We start from the raw sequence: 25,600 nt of genomic DNA on the forward strand, positions 1-25,600 counted from the left end.
TCCAGTTTTCCATACTCGTATGAAGCATATCGAAATTAATAATCATTTTATTCAAGAAAAAGTTGCTCTTGGATCATTAACAACTCGCTTTATTCCTTCCAAACAACAAATAACAGAAGTTTTTACCAAGCTTCTTGCTCGTGACACCTTTCGAGATTTGAGATTCAAACTTGGCATGTATTTTAGGAAAGTATTAGATTTTGTAAAACAGATCAGTGTCGTTACTAACTTTACTTATTCTAGCAATTAATCACATGCAGATAAAATAAAGTAAAGTATAAAGTTAGAGATGATACCAGGATTTTAGCGAGGAAACCCCAGTTGATAAAATACGTCAACTGTTATGGGAAAAACCTCGTGGACTGTGCAGTCCAAAGTAAACCAATCCACTATGCTTGAAATAAAGTATACAGAATTTTGACTCTGGCTCACACCCTATCACTCTACCCAACATCAACTGCTGACGATCCTTTGGCTTTGCAACTCCCTATCCAATAGCAACTTGACTTCAGGCTTACACTCGATATTCGTAAAAGAGTAACAAGTAGATCAGACAACACTCCATGAATGCTTCAACCTTTTCAAAGTGTGATTGCGTTTACTTCTGTTCTTCAATCGTCTGAATGATGTAGAAGAAGATCTGATTCGTCTGATTGATGTTAATACGACTGTATGATCACGATCAGGATTTGAACACCACAACTTTAAACTCACTATATGTTTAAGTGTATGTGTTCTAGAAAGATATCAGAAAAATCAACTCTGATTTTCTGCAAAAATAATCTTCCTAAGGCTTTGAATAGTAACTGAATAATAATTAATGTAAAAGCCGTACCTAAACCGATGTATGACATGGTTTATATAGAGAATAAAATGACCTAATCTTTCTGAAAATAAGAAACAAATTCGTGCGTAGGATTTGGTACAATTCTAGACCAATTAGGAAATAATTCAGAATAAGGAAACTGAAGTTGTATAGTAAATAGGACTTCTTGAACCGGTTCAAAAAGGCTGAACCTATTCAAGTTTGGCAGAGACTTTTCGAAGCCAAACTTGAGCATCTTGAACCGATTCAGAGGGGCTGAACCGGTTCAAGGTTGGCAGACTTGAAATTTTGGTTCCTTCAGCCTAGATTCATTCTACGATAAGTTCTGAATAAAATGAAAAGTGTAGAATGTGTCCAACCTTGTTTAGAATCCTTCCTAAAGTGTTGTACTTACCTTTTTCTTCGAAAATCTTCAAGTATGGTAAGTTTGAACAACTTCCAAGTTCTATAGTCCCTGTTGAATTTGATAACTTACATAACAAGTAATTCGAATTAGCATTCGACTTGGACTTGTTTTGTCTATGATAATTGTCAAAAATAAATTAATATCTCACAATGAAGAAGAAGATTCAAGGAATATCTGAATTGAGAAGGAAACGGAATCAATCAATGGAAGTCAAAGTTTTAAATAAGAAAATGTTGTAATTTCAGTAATTTGTTTCCTCCTTGATTTATGCTACAGACCATTATATGTTTCATGTACAGTGTACGAGAGAATTTTTTTTTTTCCTAAAGATAGTTAAATTTATTGATAAACTAAAAGGTGTACCGTGTAAGTTAGCCGAGGCTAACCAAGCAAGAGACAGCCCAAGAGATTACAGGCCCAACGCCAAGACAGCCCAAACATGAAAATAAAGAGAACCGTTACATGTTGAAACACTATGTAGTGTATGACAGAATCTTCTTCTTCATTACGAAGCACGAGGAGATAGTACCTTCGAATGTCGATCATATGTCATGTTTATTTGTTTTTTCCTCCTAGCTCAAAAGGCCAAATAACAAAAAGGATAAAAAGAAAAACAACCACCATAACAATTTTCTATTTCAATCCTCCTCCTTTTTCTTTGCCTAACCTATATAAGTTGTAATGTCAATATTGTTAGGCTTCACATCCATCTCAAAAGGAAAAGATTGAAGACCAAAAATGAAAAGAACAAAAATGTATTGCGTTAACAAGGGCTGTTTGGATAGCAGTTTAGCGCTCCGGCATTGCGGGTGAGTCTGGTTACCTCTGTCCCTGACTTGGCTTTGATCATATCCAACCTTGAGAATGGTTTATTTTTGAGTGGTGCCCCAGATTCAACAAAGTAGGCTCCATTCATCATCAGATCTCCCTCTGACCTCCATTGCCAATTCCTCCACTCACTCTCCGGAGCAGCGACCCTCATGGTCACCTGAAACCATATATGCACACCAAAACTTATACTCCAATGTGTAACATTTCATTGAGCGCTATATATATATACATATGTGTGTGTGTGTGTGTGTTTGTGCATGCATAAATCATGTAATGGTAATATTTTATGCTTAATTAAATACCTGTTTACAATTATTATCAGGAGGGGCAATGAATCGATTGCCTTGGCTGATGATGGTAGGATGAGAGCTACCACCAATGGCGTACATGAGCCAATGAGTGTAGTCATTGTTCACAACATGGACAAACCCCCATCTACATCTTGGCATCCTTTGTGTTAAACCATGTCCAAAGTGGTTGAATGCCACTGTAATTTGCATTTTTGCATCATCCGAGTACTCATCACTTGCACCAAACAACATCACCTGCATGCATACATGCATCATTAATTTCATGATCACACATTATGTATATTATTTATATACACACACATACGTACATATATATAAATATATGACAAAGGCCAATAATATAATTTTTTAGCTGCGTCATCATAACAAATTACCATACTATTTGTTTATGTAATTTTTTTGAATCATTTTACGATACTTTGTTTTGAGGTAAAATGTCGAATTAGAATCATATATACCCTTTGCATGGGAAAAAGGGTGAAAATTAATCACTCTCCATGATACATGGTCGGTAGAGTAGATCCCACCTCATGTGAGTTGATCTTTATCCTCTCTTTAATCGTGTTGTGTCTGGGAAAGGATTTGAAATCGTAAAAGGTCGATCACAACCACCACCGACCAATGGTTGCACGGGTTAGGAAGAATGATAATTTGTAAACTTAAAAATATGACTGCGTTTGAATTAAAACTCTAAATAATAATAATAATAATACAAACTTAATAAGTAATAAGCAACCAAATAACCATCTTCTCTAATTTTCATAATTTTTAGAACCAGCCATTGGGTTTTTTGACTTATGGTTGCAAAGTAAATCTGGGATATGTCCAATTATCTGCAAATCATACATATTATTTAAACCCGAGTGTTTTTGTGTCTAAAAAGAGCCAAACTCAAGACGTCCGAATTTATGATTCGCCCCTTGACATCCTAGCTTTAACCACTAGACTATCCACGAGAGTTAAAAATAAAAATGTTCTAACTTTCATGATGTGTTTAAAATTTTACTCATATTCTGTCACTCGTTGTCCAATTTTACTATTTGATCACATTATATATATAATTACCTCATTGTGGCGAGTGAAATGGCAGTTGGAGATGGTAATTGCAGTTGAGCCCATAATAGCATCAATGAGACCATCTGTGCAGTTGGACATGGAAACATGATCAATCCAGACTTTGCTCGAACCAAAAATGGATATCGCATCACCATCACTTCTGGTTCTTAAACCAAAATGGTTTTCAGAATCTCTGATGATACCACCACTTCCTGGAACAATGTCATGAATGCGAAGTCCATGGATGATGATGTTCTTGACATATTGGATGGTAATGCCTGCACCATATGCAATATGGACGTTCACTCCCCTAGCATCAATCGTCTTATGACTCGTCATGATGAGTTCCTGATTGAGTCTGATAGTCATAGACCGCGAAAAAATGATCCACAGAGGCTTCTCCTGGATCACAGCATAGCGAAGGGTTCCGGGCTTGGGATTCTGCATATCATCGTCCGAGGGATCATTTACCAGATAGTACTCCCCGTACTTTCCACCGGTGGTGTTGCGCCCAAAGCCAAGCACGCAGTCGGCCAGCCTCTTCCGGTTAGTAGCCCAATCAGGGCGGCACCTCCAACACCGGTCAATGGGGTTCGTCGCCTTGCATTTGCCTCTATGTTTTCTAAGGCCCCTCCTTGTGCTATTAGTACCACCAACTAATGCCCTAAAAAAAATTCAAAGCATAAAAAAGAAAGGCATTAAGTACATTTATGATATATATAATATTATCAAGATGATGCTTTCACAAGGCGAGTTCTATCCGGTAAATGATCCCTCCTCCAACTTTCACGATTTTGTAGAGAGCTCTATGGGCTTTAGTTTTTGCACAAAACGACTAACAAAACTGTTGCCACGTCTTTTATGATAAAGATTATGAAATTCAATGAAACGACTAACAAAACAGTTGCAACGCGATAAAGTTCATGAAATTTAATTCATGATGTTTGTCATTTTTTGTTCCAAAAATATGCTAATACCTACAAGTCATTTGCATTTGCGTACCATTATAATAGTGACAGAAAATTGATATATTTTTTAATCTGAAATCTCTATAATACCCTTCTTTATTAATTAAAATAACCTTTAATCATTTTTAGATTCATAAATCAACCGGTATTCATATTTCTTTTACACATCTATATATCGTTAATTTTGTCATTTAGTGTTTTTGTGGTCATTTTACAATTTATTTATTTTATTTCCTGAAGGGTAAAATGATAAGTTAAATATATTTTAACGACATCTTAACAATAGGGAGTAAGTTGCAACTTTCAAACCGAGAGGTTAGATGCATCACCGGGTAGGTATTTGCAAAATCGTAAAAGTTGAGAGATTTTTTTTTTTTTTTTTGGCAATTAACCTATAAAAAAGTATGAGAATTTTAACTCACTCGGCGACATGCATGTTGAAATGATCAGTGACTTCCTCTGGATTTGGATGATGTGCATCGAGGGTGGCTAGATGAGCTTCCTTGGCCCTGATTTGCCAGTAATCATCAAGGGCTTCCTTGGCCCTGACTTGCCAATACTGATCGAATTCTTTGACGTGGGCACGTAAACTAGGCACTATTGAAGCCAAGCACAAGAAAAAAAAGAGAATATTATTTGAATTGCTAGTAATGAAAGCCATTGTTGTTGTGCAAGTCTTTCTTTTTTTGCATCCACAAGCGAACCACGTACTGGACAATGACTCGATTGGCTTGGGTTGGGGATGGCTCAAATTGTTGAGAGAGGGAGAGTTTATACGGCGGGAAGAATGGGGTGAGTTTTCTAATAATACAACTTGAATGAGTTGTTAGGGAATTAATGTTGTTACTATAACAAAGTAATGCAACAACTATGCTTTCATTATGGGATTACTGTTATTCATTAGATTAACTATAGACTATAGTTACCATCCATCAATTAACAATCAAGATGGAGTAAGTTTGTACTTGTCTATTTGTTGCTATCATTTAGTTGTTGTTGTCACCATTACTAAACTACCAAAGTAATATTTGGAATTAAAAAAAAAAAAAAAAAAAAAAAAACTCAAGACCAAAGTACTATTTACTTGCAATTTAATTAAACTTGCTTACACAGGCATTATTTGATATACAAATTGTTGAAAATTTTAAGTAAATAAAAATAAGGGTTAATTACAATGACATCCCCTGAAGTTTACCTTATTGACAGTCAAATGAAAGTTAGCTCATTTTTTAACATTGACCACCCCTCAGATTTGACAAAGTTAACAAAGGCACCCCTCTGCCACATTTGATACGGTGAATTGACAATATTGCCCTTTGACTTGATAGTGGACTTGTTTGAACCGTAAAATTAAATTTTTAACCTTTATAATTCATTAATTAGACCAAACTACCCTTATATGCAAAAAAAATGTGAGTAAAAAATGTGAGTGAAATCCAACTTCAAACCCTTGGTAACACAACCACCACCATCACCACTCCACATCCCCACCACCACCCATATATACATCATCAAATCCAGCGTAATCACCATCCAAATCCACACATGTACAAATCAAAATCCACATACATGTAAGAATAAATCTCATATATATATATGTGTGTGTGTGTGTGTGTGTGTGTGTGAGAGAGAGACTCACACGGAGTCTCACATCCGCATATATATATAAATCTCTCAAATCCGCATATTAAGAGAGAGAATCACACGGAGTCTCGCATATATATATATATATACACATATACATATACATATATATATATGTAGATCTGCAATTCTAAAATTCTATAAATTTTGTGAATTTCTAACACGTTTAGAGAAGTTCATGGTTGGTTGGTTAACGTTAAACTGGTGGTGAATTATTTGAGTTTCTGTGTTCTTATGGTGGAAGCGGTTGAGTAGCGGCGGCGGTGGTGGTTGAAGTAGTGGGGTGGTGACGATTGATCAAGATGGTGTGGCCCGGAAGAACGTGCACTAGGTATAAAACTAATTTTGTAGTGGAAAAATCGTTGCAACGATATTCCAACATTGGTTGCTAGTGGCGAAAGGGAAATAGAGCTTCTTCTGGGTTCGCTGGGGAAGAAGATGAAGCGCACAAGTGGGTGCAAGCCTACGTGCCGACGGAGGGGTGCGTGAGCCCATTCCCATGGCAGTTGGGTCCGAAAAAGGAATGATCCAACCCCACAATACCATCCCCATCCCTTCGACAATGACAATCTGAGACTTACAGGGCCCAAATTCAATGCAATCTGGACTAACATAGAACTCCACATCATACCATATTGCTCGTCTTCTACACCGACTAGAACAACGATTTCTCCGATTACGTTCAAGGTGGCGGTTTCACAGGGTGGTCGTGATAGGAGAAAGTGCAGAGGCTGTGGTGGTGATGGTTTATAGGAGGTTGAGAGATGGCGGTAGTGGCGGCCATGTTTTTTTGGGGGCAGTGGTGGTAGGTGAGGGCGAGATAGGTGCCCTAAAACATGTGGAAAATAATGATGGGGTATTTCGGTCATGTAAATATTCTGATATTTTGGATTAAAAAATTATTATTCTATTGAAAGGCAATAGCGTCTTTTTATACCTTTTTAGGGACTGTTTGGTAGCAATTTCTGACAGGGAGTGTGAGTGTTCAAAAAAAGGCCAACTATCATCTGTCTGTCAATAACGCAAACCCCAAAGGGTGTGAGTGTAATTAACCCTAAAAATTATCTTTTGTGATCGTATGCACTTTATTTTTAAAAATTTGGATTGCAATGTGATTATCATGGGTTGGGATTATACTTGTCCATTTGCGGTTTAACTGACAGTATAATTCGTGAATTTTCAATCTTATTTAGTGGGATTTAATATTGTCCATTGGTATTTAAGTTTCTAGAATAGGAAGGAAAACTTAGGACCTATTTGATAACGTCGTTGAACACTTAACAAAGAACACGATAAGTGATTTATAAAAATAAGTGTGTTTTTTTACGATTTAGCCTACCACAACTATTTCGCACGGCTTAAACCAAGCAAAAATTTTAAGCGTCATGGAGGTCGCTAATCGCTTATCGCATAGCATGGTGAGTGTTTTTAAGTTTTAAATATTTTATTAATATATTTCAATTTTACCCTTAAATAATTTTGAATCTTCAGAGCTAGTCATGTTTAGTTTACTCAAATGTCTCAAAAGTTTCAACTAACATACTCTTTTCTTCTCAAATAATGTGAATTTAAATAATATTAACAAAATATAAATCAAATAAACACAATATATATGGTTCACTTGAGTTTATAATCAACACGATAACTGGAACACCAGAGGTGCATCCTTCCAATGCAACCCCTCGCACCAAATTTTTTTTTTTTTTTTTTTTTGTTAAAGTGTAAGCTTGTATTAAGATGGGGAGAGAATTTACATGGATATCCCAGTGGGACTAACAAGATGCCTAGGCAGGAACAAAACAACACTAACACACAAGCCCTACATATTAACAACCTAAACAACAGGCCAGACAAACAATTACAGAGAGAAAGATTGACTCACAGCTTCCAGCTGCAACCTCTTCAACAAGCTAGACAACAGAAGCTTTTGATCAAACAAATATCAAAGAACAAGTATGCTGCACCAAGCACAGATGGACAACCCATTGACAGATGCACTAATTAGTCAAATACAGGAGTCTAAGCATTGGCAAATCTACAACCTTCATTGAAAAGTCTCTGCAAATCCTCAGCTTTACGAATATCCCTCAAATCAAAAGTTCTTTTTAGGGTGATTGAAGCAAGTCTTCCTTTGATACACCTCTTTATCTGGTCAATGATGGAGGTAGTGGTTGATGAAGAATTTCTGAAAACTCTATTGTTCCTCTCTATCCATATGAAAGAAACTGCGGCAGAGAGAAGTAGCTTATGCATAAGAAAGATTTTGGACCTCCAGTTTGCTGTACAGCATGCAATTAAATCCTTCTAGCTAGAAAGTTGGATGTAAAACCCTATTGTGTGCTGAACAAAGGACCAAATCATCCTTGATAAGTTACATTGAAAAAATAAGTGATCTAGAGACTCGTTGTTAGCAAGCATTAGTGTGATGCTTGTGCTTTATAGCTTTCCTAACAAGTGTACTTAATTTACCCTTTATGGCAAGCCAGGCAATAAAACTGTGCTTAGGGATATGATTCTTAAACCAAATAGTGTGGTGCTAAGGGAAGATAAATGTGGGGGGGAGAAAGTATTTAATAGTATGGGCAAGGGAGAAGTTATTATTTGGTGAAGGTACCCAACTGAATGTGTCCAGCTCATTGATGAGGCTCGTAATTCTTGTAACTGGTTTGTGATTGGAAAAATGGTACGTGAGCAAATGATACTGGAACAACCCAATGATTAAAAGAAATTAGACTATTAACTTTGACTCTCAAGTCTAGTTGAAGAATTTTTCCATCATTAAGGTTATGGTAGTTCACTAATGGCCTATTTAACAGCCAGTAATCAAGCCACATCATTGTGTTAGTACCTTTCCGCACCCTATGCTTTACAAGGCCCTTGCCATATCCCTTAACTTCAACAACCTTCTCCAAAAACCTGAGCTTAGAGCTGAAGGTTTAATAGTCCAAAAGCTTATATTCTTGATCAAATATCTATACGTCCAAGCCACCTCCCAAGCCCACACACCATTAATCTTAGGCCTAAAGACCACCTCCCAAGCCACCTTAGCACATGATTTCTTTAGTTCATGATCAGACCACAAAAATCTCTTCAAAATTTGGTTGACCTCCTCAATAACCATCTTAAGTAAAATAAAGGTTTGAGCCCAATAAGATTGCATGGAACACATTATAGATTTAGTACGGACAACTTTCCCTACAAATGAGAAAAATCTGGAAGTCCACATCTTCACTCTTGCAGTGATTCTTTTCATTAGGGAGGTACAATCAATTGAGCTAATGGCTTTGGATGAGAGTGAAAGTCCCAAGTAATTAACAGGTAGTGTGCCAGACCCAAATTGTAGAAGGGGTTGTATATCAACTTTTACATAGCTTTCAACTCCTGAAAGAAGACTAAGCTCTTGGAGAGGTTAATACTTAGACCAGAAAAAACAAGAAATTGATTGAGGGATTGAAAAATTCTTTGAATTGAAGAAAGGTTTCCATGGGAGAACAACAACACATCATCAGCAAAGGTTAAGTTAAAAAGGGCCAATCTGCTACACCTCCAATGAAATTAAAAACTTCAATTATTGGCAATGGAATTGTTTATGGAGAGGGTGAGAACTTTCATAGCCAAGACAAACAACAATGGGGAAATGGGGTCCCCTTGCCTAATTCCTCTTTGTCCTTTAAAGAAACCAAAGAATGCTCCATTGAGATAAATGTAATAAGATGGTGTAGTAATACATTGTGTGATCTAAAGGATAAGGCACTTAGGGAATCACATCAGCTTCAATGTATCAATGATAAATTACCAGAGAATATTATCAAAAGATTTTTTGAGATCAACTTTCATTACATAATTAAAAGGATGTGAAGCTTTATGATAACCATTAAGCAATTCATGTGCCAAAATCACATTTTCAAATATGTGCCTACCCTTCACAAAGGCATCCTGAGAGGGACTAATAAGAAAAGGTAAGGTGGAGCTAAGCTTTGCTGCAACTAGCTTAGAGATACACTTGTAAATCAAATTCCAACATGAGATAGGACTAAAATCATGAACAGATGATGGGTTAGGGATTTTGGGCACTAGGGATATATAGGAATAATTAATTTCTTTGAGAATCATTCTAGAAATAAAGAAGTCTTTAATGGCTGCAGTGACTTCATGACCAATGATGGCCATGAGTGAATAAAAAAACTTGAGTTGAATCCATCAGGTCCTAGACTTTTAAAAGGATGGAATGAGAGCAAAAATTGTTTTATTTCTAGGTCAGATGGAATTGTTATTAGGGAAGGGATGAGGTGGCTTGGGACAGTTTTTGTGATGAGGTGTGAGAAGGATGCCATACCTGGTTATTGCTGGTATGATTGGCCAATTGTGCTCTAAAAATGGTTGATGAATTCCCTCTCTAGATCCTCACCATTGAGCTAGAAACCCTTACTGTTGGTAATAGACTCCACCTTCCTTCTATTACACTTGGTATTGAAATTCCTCATAAAAAAAGCTGTGTTCTGATCACCTTCTTTAAGCTAGTGAATCTGAGCCTTCTGTTTGTAGAACATTTCTTCAGCCAAGCAAAGTTCAGAGACCTTATTAACCAATTCCTTCTCTCTGATTCTCAAATGATCATTATTGGGGTTTAGGTCAAGGCTAGACTGGCATGAGTAAAGATCTTCTCTACATGCCTGCACTCCGGTTGAAATATCACAAAATTCTTTCTTATTCAGCTGTTTGAGAAGTCTCTTAAAAGCTCTAAGCTTTTGCACAACTCTGAACATCTTGATACCATGAACTTCAAGTTGCCAACCCTGAGCTACAATTGACATAAAATCCTTGTGCATTGTCCAAAAGCTAAAAAACCTAAAAGGTAAATTCCTTTTTAAATTGATCTCACCAAAACTTATAACCATTGGAGCATAGTCAGAAACTCCCCAAGGCTTGAAGTAACATTCAGATTGTGTAAATTTGGAAATCTAAGCATGGTTAACAAATACCCTATCAAGCTTCCTTAAGATATTAGCACACCCAAAACTTCTGTTAGACCAGGAATAGAAAATACCAATAAATCTCATGTCCAGAAGTTCATTTTTACTCAAATAAGACTTGAACTCCTCCATATTTTTGGTCCATCTTATAGAACCCCCAAAAGAGTCATTAACATGCAGCAAGACATTGAAGTCCCCCAACAGAATCCAAGGTAAATTAGGCTAACCATGATTATTAAGACTCATACACAAACTTTTCCTCTATACTGTTGTGTTTACTGCATAGACAATGGATGTCAAACATCTCACCTTTAAATCAATAAGGAATACTGAGCAATTGATGACCTGACTTGTCATATTAGTAAGTGAAATAGTGAGCTTTGCGGGATCCCAAAGCAGCCAAACTCTACCCAAAATAGAGCTAGAGTAGTTACAAGTAAAATTCCAATTGGGAACAATGAAGCTATGAACTGCCTTAGCATTTTGGGGACTGACCTTTGTTTCAAGGATTGCAATAAGACTCAAATTAGAATCTCTAACGAGATTCTTGTTTGAGGGGGGAGTTCAACCCTCTTATGTTCCAAGTGGCTCAAATTATTGAGAAGAGTTTGAGAGGCTGCACATACCTCTAAACCGACAATTTTCCCTTTTCCATTCTTCTTCTTGTTCTTGGAAAACTTTGGTTTTCTAGGTTTGATTAGCCTACCCTCCATAGGAGAGTAAGCAGGGTCATTGTTGTCACTCTCACATGCAAAGGACTGGCTTAAAACATCCTTCTCACAATCAATTCCTTGTTCACCCAGATTATCTACAGACAGAGCTTCAAAGGGATTCACAATTGGTAGTAATGGTTGGGGTTCTCGAGTCTTCCCTAAGATATTAGGCAGGGAGGAGAGGTCCACAAATAAACATATTTTCTTGCCTTTCCCTGAATTTGTTTCCTCATATGTGGGGAAAGGAGGAGTGCTATCAGTGGTAGTTAAGGGTGTGGTACTTAGAATAGGAGGAGAGTTACTAAATTGAGGAGGAGTGCTATAAGTGGTGGTTAAGGGTGTGGTACTTAGAATTGGAAAAGAGTTACTAATGGGCGGAGTTTTGTTAACCTTCAAATTCCTTCTTGATACCATCTCCCATTTGTGATACCCCTCAACTCCGAGACATAGATTGATCAGGCCCAATCCCAAACCCAGGAAAATATCAAACAATTAAAGTATTTAATAAACATGGAATCCAAAAAAATAAGAATAAAGAATAAACCTGAAAGAATACTAAATAATAAATCCTCATTAATTAATCCAATAATAATTCTCCAATAAACTAAATCTTCTGATATCAGAAATTAATTAAAATTACAACTTGGGAATCCATCATGTGGACCCTTAACCAAAATCCAACTGAAATAAGTAATATCCCACTAAAACATAAAGAAGAAATCATACATAGGGTCGGAAGAGTTAATAGACCGTCTTTGCTAAACACGAACGATCTCTAAGTTTGAACTGACGAACACCTGAAAAATAATGGTGGGTCAGGCCACAAACAAGTTCTAATCTACTACATTCCAAACAGAGACTCAGAACTCATATACATCCTAATTAATTCAACAATAACTAATAGTCCGTAAATATATATATACACACTAAAGGAACCTCACTAGACTATAGGGTTGCCTTAACCTAAATAGTAAGCAACATGCAAAACGCATGTATAGTGGGCATGCGTACCTAGACCTACCAGGGCACACAACTACACTATATCTAGCTAGTTACACATTCCTGGCAATATACGCATCCTAACCACTGATCCTGAGACTCAAGCTCATATTATGGCATATAATCATTTATATAAAATCCGTCCTATCTAACCATAAAAGTAAACTATGATATCTCATCCAACTATGATATTGACCTGACACGAATATAAGTAGGACTTAACATTTTAGTTAATCTATTCCCTTATACATGAATAAGTAGGACTTAACCTTTTTAGTTAATCCGTCCCTAACATGCCCCCCAATTCATAATGGTGCATTAATTCATAATATAACGATATTAATATATTATCAAGGAGCCTAACTTATTAGCTACCTCCATGATCACATCCCATACGAACATTAATCTCATCCACAATATATAAATCATAGATAAATTAAATACCACAACCATAAACCATTTTTATAGATCACAAGGGCATCCATTTATATAACTAAATCATAATTAATAATATGAAATTAATTAATAACATATAACATTATCCCAAAAAAATGATTTACAATTTAATAATTAAATAAAATCATTTATTAATACAATTACGTGTATTAAAAAAAAAAATTGCCACGTTCCTACCGATTTAAACATTATTTTATTTTTTCACTAAAGTGGTAAAACCACCCTACAACTAACTAGTGTCCAAAAGTGGTATATTAATTAACCACATAACACGTTACATGTTATATTGATATATTTGCTAAAGGTCCAACATCTAACCAATACATCATTATCATATTGGTTAAAATAATTTTAGGACACTATATATATATATATATATATATATTAACAAATTAATATAATGTACGATATAATTTCTACCCATACATAACAATGTAAGATTATCCAAATAGTCAATAACCACTTAACCAAAAACGGAACACCACTTACAGCGTTAAAACAATTCCAAAAAAAAACATTAAAATCAAGCAACAAAAATATACTGCCTAAATAAGATATTTCGGTCAACCGATACCCTAATTTAGTCGGCCGACACACCCACGTCGTTCGACCGATACACTACATCGGTCGGCCGAAACGTGCTGTCTTCTTTTTCTTCGTCTCTGACAAACTTTTTGCCCTTTTTATCCCCATTGTTAATGTCCTATGAACCAATCTATGCTCCAGAATTGTCCCAATAGCAATTTTATATTATATTAATATGTTTTGAACAACATAAAACACAATCTATGCATCAATTTATCAAAACATGGAAATTCAACACAGACCCAAATATATAGGTTGTGAATCAAATAAGAAGAAAAGAAATAAAACTTGCCTTAAGGATTTTGATAAAAACCCTAACCTCCTTCTTCCTCTTTCTCTTCTTTTCTCTTCCTTCTTTCTCTCCCTAAACGTTCTCCCTTTTCCTTTAAAATATATTACGTGAATATTTTCTAGCCCCCTTTTACTAACATGTAGTTATATATTTATAGGGAATAAAATAACCCTAATCCTTTTCCCAAACTAAGTCAACTTAATAAGGAAAAAAATAATAAAAATAAAATATTAAAAGGTAACTAAAAATATGTTACGTATATATATAATCTATATATATTCTTTTTATATAAATATATATCAGATTATTTATTTTTAATACTAATGTTATAATAATATTAATTAATAAATTACTTTCCTAATATATATATATATATATATAGACACACACACACATACATATACAACTATCTATGGGTAATTATCCGTACCCATTAAACCTTCTATCCAAGTAGTCCATGGAACTTAATTGGTTGGTCTATTACTACTATCCATATCCATATAATATAATATAATATAATAAACATTTAATCAACAATTTATTATAATTAAATAAACAAGTCAATTCATCATTTAATTCAAATAAAACATTTAAGCACATAATTTCAATTAATCATTTAATCAAATGGCCAAATAATCAAGTAAATAAATAAAAATGCAATTAAAACATTTAAAATAATACCAAGACTATCCTTTTGAAATTAGAGGTATTCTGAGGGCTGCTCGAACTACTTGCCTTCTGATTTTGTGTGTGAGAGTGATAAGGCAACCTTTAAGAGAATGACCAAAAAAAATTTAATAAGAGCAAGAAATAGGCTTCCATGGATATTTTACCTTAATTTCAGCTAAGGAACCATCTTTTTTTCCTAAAATGAAAGGATCTGTCCAGTGTGGATTGGGGGTTGATTTCAACGCAGACTTTTGCATAGTCGATTCTACTTCTGTCTATGGTATTGGCATCTGTAAAGAGAGGTTTACCTATGGCGCTGACAATGTAGCTCAGACCCTTGGGAGTCCAACATTGGAATGGTACATTGTACAAAAGAACCCATATCGTGCTAAGACTTAACTATTACCCAAAACAAAAAGAAAAGAAACCATGAAACCACCGAAACCACCGAACCTCCATCACCGGCCACCGAATCACCTGAAACCACCATTCTTACCTGCTCACAATACCAAATTTCACCACTACGCTTCACCATCCAAACAAAATCCCCAACCACCCACCCAGAATTCCAATCCCAAAACCAAACCAGCAATTATTTCACATATTACCCAAGGAAAACTCCCTACTCCTCTCAATCCCCCTGCAGCATCCAAGCCCCCACTACCACCCACGAAAATTGGGGGTAAGGACCCTATTAATTCTCTCCCACGTTCACCACCTAAGAACCCAAAACCTTCTAACACATTAGGGCGTAATGATCCCAATCATCTTTTCCCACGTCCACTTTCAGTTACAGGAGCTATGAAGGAGAAGGTTAGGCTTGCATTACAGAATGATAGGTTCTTAAATCCCTCAGGGCTCGAAGTCAATAATGTGGTTCTTCTTCCTGATGGCATTGACGCGACGGTTATGGATGCTTTAAAGTTTAAACTCATCGAGGAAGTTGCAAGGCTCAAATCCCTTTTTCAGGAGAAAGAATTGGAATTGGCAAAGGTCCAGTGTATGTTAAATGAGGATTCAGGATTCTCGGCCCTGTTCCTCGAGCTGAAGGAGATTGTGGCTGGGCTCCGGCAACCACCAGACGGGGAAGACAGAGAGGACATGTCTCTTGCTAGGAGTCAGCCTCACGTGTCGACAATCCCAATTGCTCAATTCGACCCGGAAACTTCGAATTCAAATTCAAACCTTCTGACTTTTGAAGGAATTCATTAGAACGTCACACTCATGACAGAGGCAGCAAGAAATGACCTTACCCAACATACCCAACACATCACACCTAGTCAGTTTCACCCTACCCAAAAGCACAACTCGGTTCAGGAACCTTCTGTCTCATTCTCATTCCATCCTAACCAGAAGCCACAAACACTTGCACTTCCTCAGTTGGTTGTGGAATAGGGAACAAGGAATAGGTCAACCTCAGGATTTGAACCAACCTTCATTCACACCAGCTATTGACTCGTTGGCCTCTGAGAGTTCACCACTTTAAACCTTCGATACAGCTCCACGAAACTAGTTAGTTATTGCTCAGACTCCACAGGAAGACTGAAGATTTGATTTTCATGAACCAAAGGGCAGCGAGTTAGGCAAAATTATTGAACCACCTGACAAGGTTGGAGAGGAAAGAGCTCTTCTTTGGCAATCTTGCTTGGTGGGTTCCCTTGCACCATTGTTATGATGTAAATCTACTAGAAATAAAAGGTAACGATTTGGACATGAATTCTAACCTCATTTTCATAATTCATTCACTTCATATTATTTTATTTCATCTTATTGCCAATTTTATCTACAAAATTTTATATTTGTGCTCAATTTACCTCACAACGATGTAGATTTACAAAAAAGATTTTACATTTAATAGTTTAGACGAGAACGCTCTTATACAAACAAACATGACAATATCAATTATAGATTAATCAGCTCAAATTAAAATAATTGAGTGAAAATTGAATTGATATTAGATTCCATCGTACGACAACTCTCAATAAGGGTAAATCACAAGGATCTCTCATAAAAATCTATATTATAAGATTTATTCATTGCAATTGATTTCTACATCTTATCATTAAATTAAAAACCCAACATGGTATCATGCATAGACATGATTAGGGCTAAGGCTTTCTTGTAGGAATCAATAAAAAATAAATCTTTTAGACATCCTTTGTACTTAAAGCAGCTGATCCAATCACCATTGATTGGTGATGAAGAACTAAAAAAAGCTTGACTGACATGAAATATTACTTGTTTGGATATCTGTAAGTTGGCATTGAGGCATTGCAAAATAAATATGGAATTGAAGTTGTTCCTGAGCAACCAATGGAATTATCCATTGGTTCAAATTTCTTTCATAATTCAAAGTCTAAACCATTCAAGGCTAGACTCACATATTCAATTTCTAGAAGGGCTACTTGACATTTGTGTCTCGCCCTTTTAAACCTACCAATAAGGGCTTCAATCGTCTCTCCAGGCATTTGGGACAGCTTAGATAAGTCAGCCATCGACACATCTGATTCGTTCTTATAAAATTGGGTATAAAACATTTTTTCCAATTGTTGCCAAATATAGACCGAATTTGCCAGTAAACTTATATACCAAGAAAATGCGGTTCCTTTAAGGGAATTAGCAAATAGCCTTAATTTTAAGAATTCATTTGCTCCACCTTACCACATTAAATGGTAAACTGACCAATATATTTATGGTCGAAGTGGAGTCTTTTCCCAAAAAGGTAATGAAATTAGGAACTTTATAGCCTCTTAAAAACACATATCAGTCTATATAATCCGGATATGGCTTCCTATATGTAAGGCGACCAACTCTTCTTAGGGCTGGTCCATAAGTTTCTTGAATTAAATTAGCCAATTGACCTCTATCAACCATGAGGGGTTGATGATTTGGTCGCTGTGCTTGAGACTGATGCATATAAGGTGCCTGAGGCTGAGGCACATACGATACCTGAGGTTGAGGCACGTTCGGCACCTGAGGCTAAGGCACATACGATACCTGAGACTGAGGCGCTAGAAAATTAAAACAAGCATTAAAATTATCTCGCCCCTCTTGGGACTAACATACCTGTGGTTGGTGTTAATAAATCGGATTAAGTGGTCGCCAATTCACATTCTGATTGGCCCCTCCGATTAGTTGATACTCTGCTAGTATCTGATATTATGGATGATTAGCATGGGGTTGATAATGTCCATGCAACGGCTGCAGAAGGGGTTGAAACCCTTGCCGCTGTTGTTGGTAGTAATTCTATTGAACCCCAACAGGCGCTGGAACTTATTGTTATGCATGTAATAAAGTATCTGTAGTATTCAACCGTACCATAAGGTATTGATCAAACCTTGTTGATAGGACGGTCAAAGAATCATTCAAATTAGCCAATGTGTTATGGATTGGCTCTAATGCTCCATAAAAGGTACGGCTGGTAATTTCCATCTGTTACACTAAGTTGTTAACATTCTCAACCAACATCTGATTGATTGGCTGTTGATTCACTTCCATTTCAGCCTATTGTTGATTCAATTCGAATTTAGCCCCTTATTCCTAATGTTGAGGCAGTTTCTCAGGCAAATTTTGCGACTGAAATCGAGTAAATGCCATAGATAAAGGTTGAATTTAGACATTTTCGGGGCCCTACCAGGCGTGCCAAATTGTTTTGCTCATTTTTTTTAAGGGCATGCCAGAGTCTTTCGACCCAAGAGGTTGGATAGCCAAACTATCCTTGGTGCTGACCAAATTCGTAATTGGCCCTTTTGTGAATCAGGTAACTACTAGAAGGCAAGGAAGACCCCCTTCCTTCAGGTTCTTCAATGCCTCAATAAAGAGGACTTTCAACACTATAAGTGGAATAGATGAAGGGAGTAAAATAAATTACACGAGCACTCATCTATTTCAAGAGACTTAGAAAATAAAAGTAAAGGGGACTGAAGCCAAGCGTCAACTTTTATTTCTTAAGTAAAATTCTCATACAGAGTACAAGAAGTGATTTATTCTAAATCTAACACTAGGTTACTCCTATGAACAAAAGTAAAATAAACATAAGATAAGCCCTATCGCGAATGAAGTTGGTTTTCCCGCTTCGACTACAAGCATTGTTCCTAGCTTGATCTTATGAACGCTATGACCGGGGTAAAGGCTTGAGAGACTGTTCTTCTTGACTATCTTGTACACAAGTAAAACACTAAGTATGAAATTACAGAAGAATGGAAATTACAGAAGTAAGAAATTTGTTGTGGTCGGGGACCTTTTTGCACAAGGCCCTATGGTGCTATTTATAGATGTCTGGAGCAGCCATTATTTTCAGCAGTCAACAGTTTCCTTTTCAAATTCAAATATTATTTTTAAATTGAAAATTTCATTTGTCTTAGGCTTATCCAAATGCACGTGTTTCCCATCAATGTCTTGTGTGGAATAGAACTCCATCGTGACGTAGCTTTAAATTGATAAGCGCTGAATATTGCATATTCAAGCGCCCTTATTTGCATTAATTAAGTCTATTAGTTGATAATAATGTATAGTTTAGCTTTATTTGTTTGCTTTCGTCTACTTTCAGGTTGGTTCCCCCGAATATGATTAAAAGAGCGGTTTTGACAATCCTTTGAAGGATCAGAGCACGCTGTTGCTAGGGACCGTTATTTGAGCCAAGTTTCTTGAGTCAGCATGTGCGTGAGTTTTGTGGCCTTGCATTAAAAATGACGGCCGTGTCACCGGACCAGTCAAAATGGCTAAAGTGAGGGCTGAGTGCTCTGAAGACAAGGCTCCGCGGGCGCCCGTCGCCCCACCGCGGGCGCCCGCCAATCACTCCAGAATGCTACATTCATCCGCGGGGCCCCGCAGTCATCCACGAGCCCCCGCCGCTAGCTCCGCAGGCGTCCACCGCGTCCCTGCAGGCTCCCGCCGTTTTGTCCAGTGAGCTCCCTCGGTTGCCAAAGACCCGCGGGCGCCCACTAGCGCCCCGCGGGCCCCCGCCAATCTGCAGAAAGCAGATCACCTGCTCCTGATTTCAAGCTGCATTTTGTCTCTTAAGTAATTTTTGTGGTCCTGATTGCTTCTAGGGTGGTTGGAGCTCGAAATTGTGTGGTGAGAGGGAGGATTTTGGCTTGATAAAAGAGAGGAAACATGTATTATTCTATATCTCATATTTTTGCTAAGTTTAGAGAGAGAAATATTGAGTTATTGAGGGATTGGAGTTTTGGAGCCCTTAAGCACGAAAATGGAAGGGAAGATCTCTCCTTCTCCTTCATCCATTGCTCTTATGGGTAACTAACTCCCTTTCTAGGGAGGTGATGAAGCCCTACATTGTAAGCATCCTCTAGCTTTTGGTTTATTTTGGGGAAAATGATGTATATATGTGACTACTTCACAATCTAGAGGTTACATGTGATGTAATGAATCTAATTTCTTATAAATGATTATGATAAATGTATTATCTTGTCTTAGATCTTATTTTCTCATGATTGTATGGCTTGCATTTTCATAGTGACAATGGAAATGAGATTGTGAAATGGATTTATTGGCATGTTGTATGAGAATCTTGATATTCCATAGCTTAGGACCTCCTTTGATGGACTATTCTTGACTCTTGACTTCATGTGCTCTTCCCATGTGATTAAAGGCTTGATAATCTCTAGCTTAGAAAGCATTTTTAAGACTACACCCTAGTTTAGGTAGTTCAAGTATGTGTAACTTTGATAGATTATTCTTGCCATTAATTTCATGAATTTCTTGAAGGAATGTAGCAATTTTGTGTTGTAGCATTTCATAGTCACATATTTGTGTTGTTTCCCCTAAGTTTTCCTCAATTAGTATGTTTATAGGGTAGGTAGTGGATTCACTTCCCTAGTCTTCTCTACTTATATCTCTTTCCTTTAAGTTTCTTGCAAATTATTGTTTTAAGCACATTTTAATTTCAAGTGACAAACCAAACAAAACTATACCCCTTTTTTATCATTCCAAAAGTGATTTAAAACCTCGATTGCCATAAACTATCAGTCCCAGTGGTTCGACTTACCCGACCAATAGCCCTATTTTATAATGATTTGTGCTATTGCAAAGGTTGATGTATAATTGACAACCGATCATAAATCAGGGAATTTTAGTCTTCAATTTTAAAAAGGAGTCTTTTATGATAACAATATTAAATTATTATCACTAAAAGGACACATCTGTTCTTCCAATCAACCAACACCATGTGTCTGAATTGAAAATTAAATTTAGGGTACAAACACAAGGGCACAGAAAGGGTGATCTTTATTAATGTGCTCTTTTTTCTATTCGATTTAAGAAAGCTTCCGAAGATATTTGGCATCAAAGGCTTGGACACCATCAATCAAAGATCGTGAGTTTTCTTGAAAAGAAAAAAAAAGTTGATTGATGTTACAGGTTGGACTAAAAGACCTTCCATTTGCTCAAGTTATGAAATGAGTAAAAGTACTAAATTACCTTTTCTTTCTTCTGAATTTTTTTCTGTTGAGCCCTTTAAAAAAATTCATTGTGATCTTTAGGGGCCTATTCCTATTCATTCAGTTGAACATTTTAAATATTTTTCATTATTTGTAGATGATTTTTCTCATACTCATTGTGATACCCCCTAATTTCAGAACACGGGTTGGTCAAGTCCGCGCACAAAATCAGGAAATATCAAAACAATTAAAGTATTTAAACAAGCATAGATTACAAAATAAAATAAAGAATACGCTGAAGAAAAAACTAATAAATAATAAATCCATTAATAATTCTTCAATGGTTACAACTCGGGAATCCCGTAACTCAAGGACCCCTTAACCAAACTTCACTATCCAGAATCTATAATTAAATACTAACGTTAAATGAAGTAATAATATTCTACTTTGAAATAAACCGAAAGAATAAATAAGTTCTCCAGCTGCAGATCCTCAACCTTGAGACTTGAACCTCTAATAACCTGAAAGATAAAAATAAAATGGATGAAACCCACGAGCAAGCTTTCTCTACCAAGCCTCTAAAAACCAATAATCAAATCATCTCTGACCAAAACCCAACCTAATAAAGTTTTTATCTTTAATATATAATAATACACATATATATAAATAATTATATATACTACACTAATTGTATCCATTAATAGCTTCATTAAATTCAAAACCATTAAATAATGATTAAATTAATAATCATTCCTAGACCAATTCATATTTCTTTTAAAAAGAAACTCCTTTGACTTTAATTCCATCCTAAACAGTTGTTTAATCATTTAAACAATAAATTATAATAAAAGGAATATTATATTTAATTTCAAAACCCGATAATGATTTTAATTATTTAAATTACATGTCTAATATCTAAACTTTGACAAATCATCTATGTCTCCACCAATATTATTTTATTAGTTTATATAAAATAATACAATAAACTTTAAACATTAGATGCTCTAATATACGAATGACGATAGATATAACTTTTTTAATCATCTAATACACATAAAACTTTATTTATGCTTTGACAAATAAATCATGCCATTACAAATATATTTATTTATGCATTGGCAATTTAACCATGCATCCACGCATTGGCAATTCAACCATGCCTCCACCATTATTATTTTATTAATATTATAAAATAATATAACTACCCTTTTAATTATAGATTATTCTAATATAAGAATATCTATCAACTTCAAGTTATACATATAATAACCCTAGATGCAATTTAAACATCTAATACACATAACCATTAAATTACACTTTGGTAAATCAATCGTGTCATTATAAATATATTGATTTATATATTGGTAACTCAACCATGCCTCCATTAGTATATATTTATACTTTTAAATTATCAACTCATCCATACTTCCTATATATGTATTTTATTCATACAAATAATAAGGTAATATATTTAAGCATTTGGCAACTCATCTATGCCTACAATTCAACCCTGTACCAACTTTAAACTTAACAATAAACTAAATCATACATAGATATTCCATGCATATTAAAAGCATAACATTGATTTAATAACCAACCTATTATAATTTAATCAAATAAGAATAATAATATTAATCCTCTTCAATAATATATACATATATACAAATATTATTTTATATATATATATATATATATATATATATATATATATATATATACATCCTTTCATACAAATCATAAATTAATTAAACCAATATACACACATATATAAATATATACATCCTTTCATACAAATCATAAATTAATTAAACCAATATACACACACACACACACACACACACACACACACACACACACACATATATATATATATATACATCCTTTCATACAAATCATAAATTAATTAAACCAATATATACACAATATATACACATATATAAATAATTTTATATATATATATATATATATATATACACACACACACTTCCTTCCATAACAATATATTAATTTAATTATATTTATGCAAATTAAATGCTACTAAATATCGTCAGAAATGGTGTCCCATAAATAATCCATCTCGGTTTAAATAATTTTCCGACATCGTCTCAATAAAACTTAAATATCTCCTAGTAGAATGGGAATCTGAGAATAAAATTGGTACCATTGGAAAGAGGACGAAAAATTCTTAAATTTAAGCTCAAAAATGACCCAATTTCTATTTAAGATGACTGGGTGATAACTGTTTAAATTTCGAGTAATAAAATAAGCAGAATAATAGGCTGAGCTCAATCACTACTGTAAGCGTGACCACACCGAATCATTTCTATGTTGACCAGAACAAGTCAACGGTCCAGATCTGAGTGTGCACCATTCTCCATGGTCTGCACTACACCAGATAAATTCTTTGTTGACCAAACCACTTTTATGGTTCAGATGACCATGCGCACCACACCCCCATGTGCCGCACCACACTGAATCATCCATCCCTCATCAGCACCATCTAAGGGCGTGCACAGGATATATATCGCGCCACACCGAATTAACTCCCTATTGATGCACCAATTGTACAGAAGCCTTATATATATATATATATATATATATATATATATATATATATATATATATAATATTCTAAACAAATAATAGAAAAATAGATATAATAAATTCTAGAAAAATATATAAAAATATCAGAAAATTCCAAAAAAATACCAGAAATTCCAAAAACCCTAATTAACCCTCTTGGGTCATAGATCAACCTATAAATTGATTTTAATATATATATATATATATATACATATATAACATCTATATATACAATTAAAGTCTAATAATCCAAAATGAAAAATATATAATAATTCATACTTTTAAATAATCTGATCTATACAAACATTCATCTATTCCAAGAAACTTAGAAAATAAAAGTAGAGGGGATTAAAACCAAACGTCTAACTTTTATTTCATAAGTAGGATTCTCATACAAGTGAAACAAGCATAAGAATTGGATTCTAACACTACTCCTAAGCAAAAGAAGTATAATACAATGAAAAGACTTAAAGTAAATTTGCAGAGAATAAAAGATATCTTCTAGTACTATTTATAGAGAAGTCTTGTAACGGTTTCTTTCAGTAGTTTCTTTTTAAATTCAAATATTATATTTGAATTAGAAAACTTCTTTTGCCTTAAGCTTATCCAAATGTCCGTGTTTTTGAAATAAAACTGACCTGACTTTAGACTCCAATTTTTAAATAAGAGTCCTATTAGTAAGACGGTATATATCTTTTATTAATAGGCTCAAGTGTTTGCTTCAACTTGAAATAATCCTCTATTATTGCAGCCTATTATAAGAAATCATCCATCAATCAATTAACTCTATTTAAATGGATCAACAATTTACTCTCCAATTGACTTGTGTCATGTGGCCGAATAAATATTTATTTTTAGGGTGCAAACAATATCATGGAGTGTAAGGAAACAACTAACAGTAGCCCGATCTAGTGCCAAAGCTGAATATCATGCAATGGCATCTACCACGGCAGAATTAACTTGGTCTCCTTTATGCTTTGAGATATTGGGATGCCCCTCTCTCAACCTCCTACACTTTTTTATAACATTAGTGTGTTTTACATGATGATTAATCCAGTTTTCCATGCTCGTACGAAACATATCGAAATTGATTATCATTTTGTTCTAGAAAAAGTTGCTCTTGGATCATTAACAACTCGCTTTATTCCTTTCAAACAACAATTAACAAACATTTTTACCAAGCCCTCTTGCTCACGACACCTTTTGATATCTGAGATTCAAACTTGGCCTGTTAAGTCCTCCTCAGTCCAGTTTGATGGGGAGTAATGAAGAAGAAGATTCAAGGAATATTTGAATTGAGAAGGAAACGGAATCAATCAATGGAAGTCAAAGTTTTAAATAAGAAAATTTTGTAATTTCAGTAATTTGTTTCCTCCTTGATTTATGCTATAGACCATTATGTGTTTCATGTACAGTGTATGAGAGAATCTTTTTTTTTTTTTTTTTTTTGACACATAAAGTTAAATTTATTGATAACTAAAAGGTGTACATTGTAGGTTAGCCCAGGCTAACCAAGCAAGAGACAGCCCAAGAGAGTACAGGCCCAACGCCAAGACAGTCCAAACATGGAAACAAAGAGAACCGTTACATGTTGAAAGACTATGCAGTGTATGACAGAATCTTCTTCTTCATTACGTAGCACGAGGAGATAGTACCTTCGAATGTCGATCATATGTCATGTTTATTTGTTTTTTCCTCCTAGCTCAAAATGCCAAGTAACAAAAAGGATAAAAAGAAAAACAACAACCATAACAATATTCTATTTTCAATCCTCCTCCTTTTTCTTTGCCTAACCTATATAAGTTGTAATGACAATATTGTTAGGCTTCACATCCATCTCAGAAGGAAAAGATTGAAGACCACAAATGAAAAGAACAAAAATGTATTGCG

General features: G+C 35.2%; 1 protein-coding gene across 1 annotated transcript; it reads right to left on the reverse strand.

Annotated features, from left to right (window-relative positions):
• Positions 1–1,995: 1,995 nt before the first annotated feature.
• LOC132286943 (pectate lyase-like) lies at positions 1,996–5,059 on the reverse strand. The gene is made up of 4 exons (XM_059789388.1): positions 4,821–5,059; positions 3,440–4,094; positions 2,366–2,608; positions 1,996–2,220 (listed from the first exon to the last, which is right to left on the reverse strand). The coding sequence occupies exons 1-4, from the start codon at positions 5,057–5,059 to the stop codon at positions 1,996–1,998; spliced, it is 1,362 nt and encodes a 453-aa protein (XP_059645371.1).
• Positions 5,060–25,600: the final 20,541 nt, after the last annotated feature.

This window comes from Cornus florida, unplaced genomic scaffold, assembly GCF_030987335.1.
Source record: "Cornus florida cultivar Cherokee Brave unplaced genomic scaffold, ASM3098733v1 CherokeeBrave_3.0.0_Hap2_Chr02, whole genome shotgun sequence".
In the NCBI taxonomy this organism is placed as follows: Eukaryota; Viridiplantae; Streptophyta; class Magnoliopsida; order Cornales; family Cornaceae; genus Cornus; species Cornus florida.

Bases quoted from the DNA above. Each gene is read 5' to 3' on its own strand.
- LOC132286943 (XM_059789388.1), bottom strand. From the start codon at position 5,059: ATGGCTTTCATTACTAGCAATTCAAATAATATTCTCTTTTTTTTCTTG. The intron at 2,609-3,439 runs GTAATTATATAT...GTATGCATGCAG, and splicing joins ATTTCACTCGCCACAATGAG to GTGATGTTGTTTGGTGCAAG. The intron at 2,221-2,365 runs GTATTTAATTAA...ATATGGTTTCAG, and splicing joins CTGATAATAATTGTAAACAG to GTGACCATGAGGGTCGCTGC.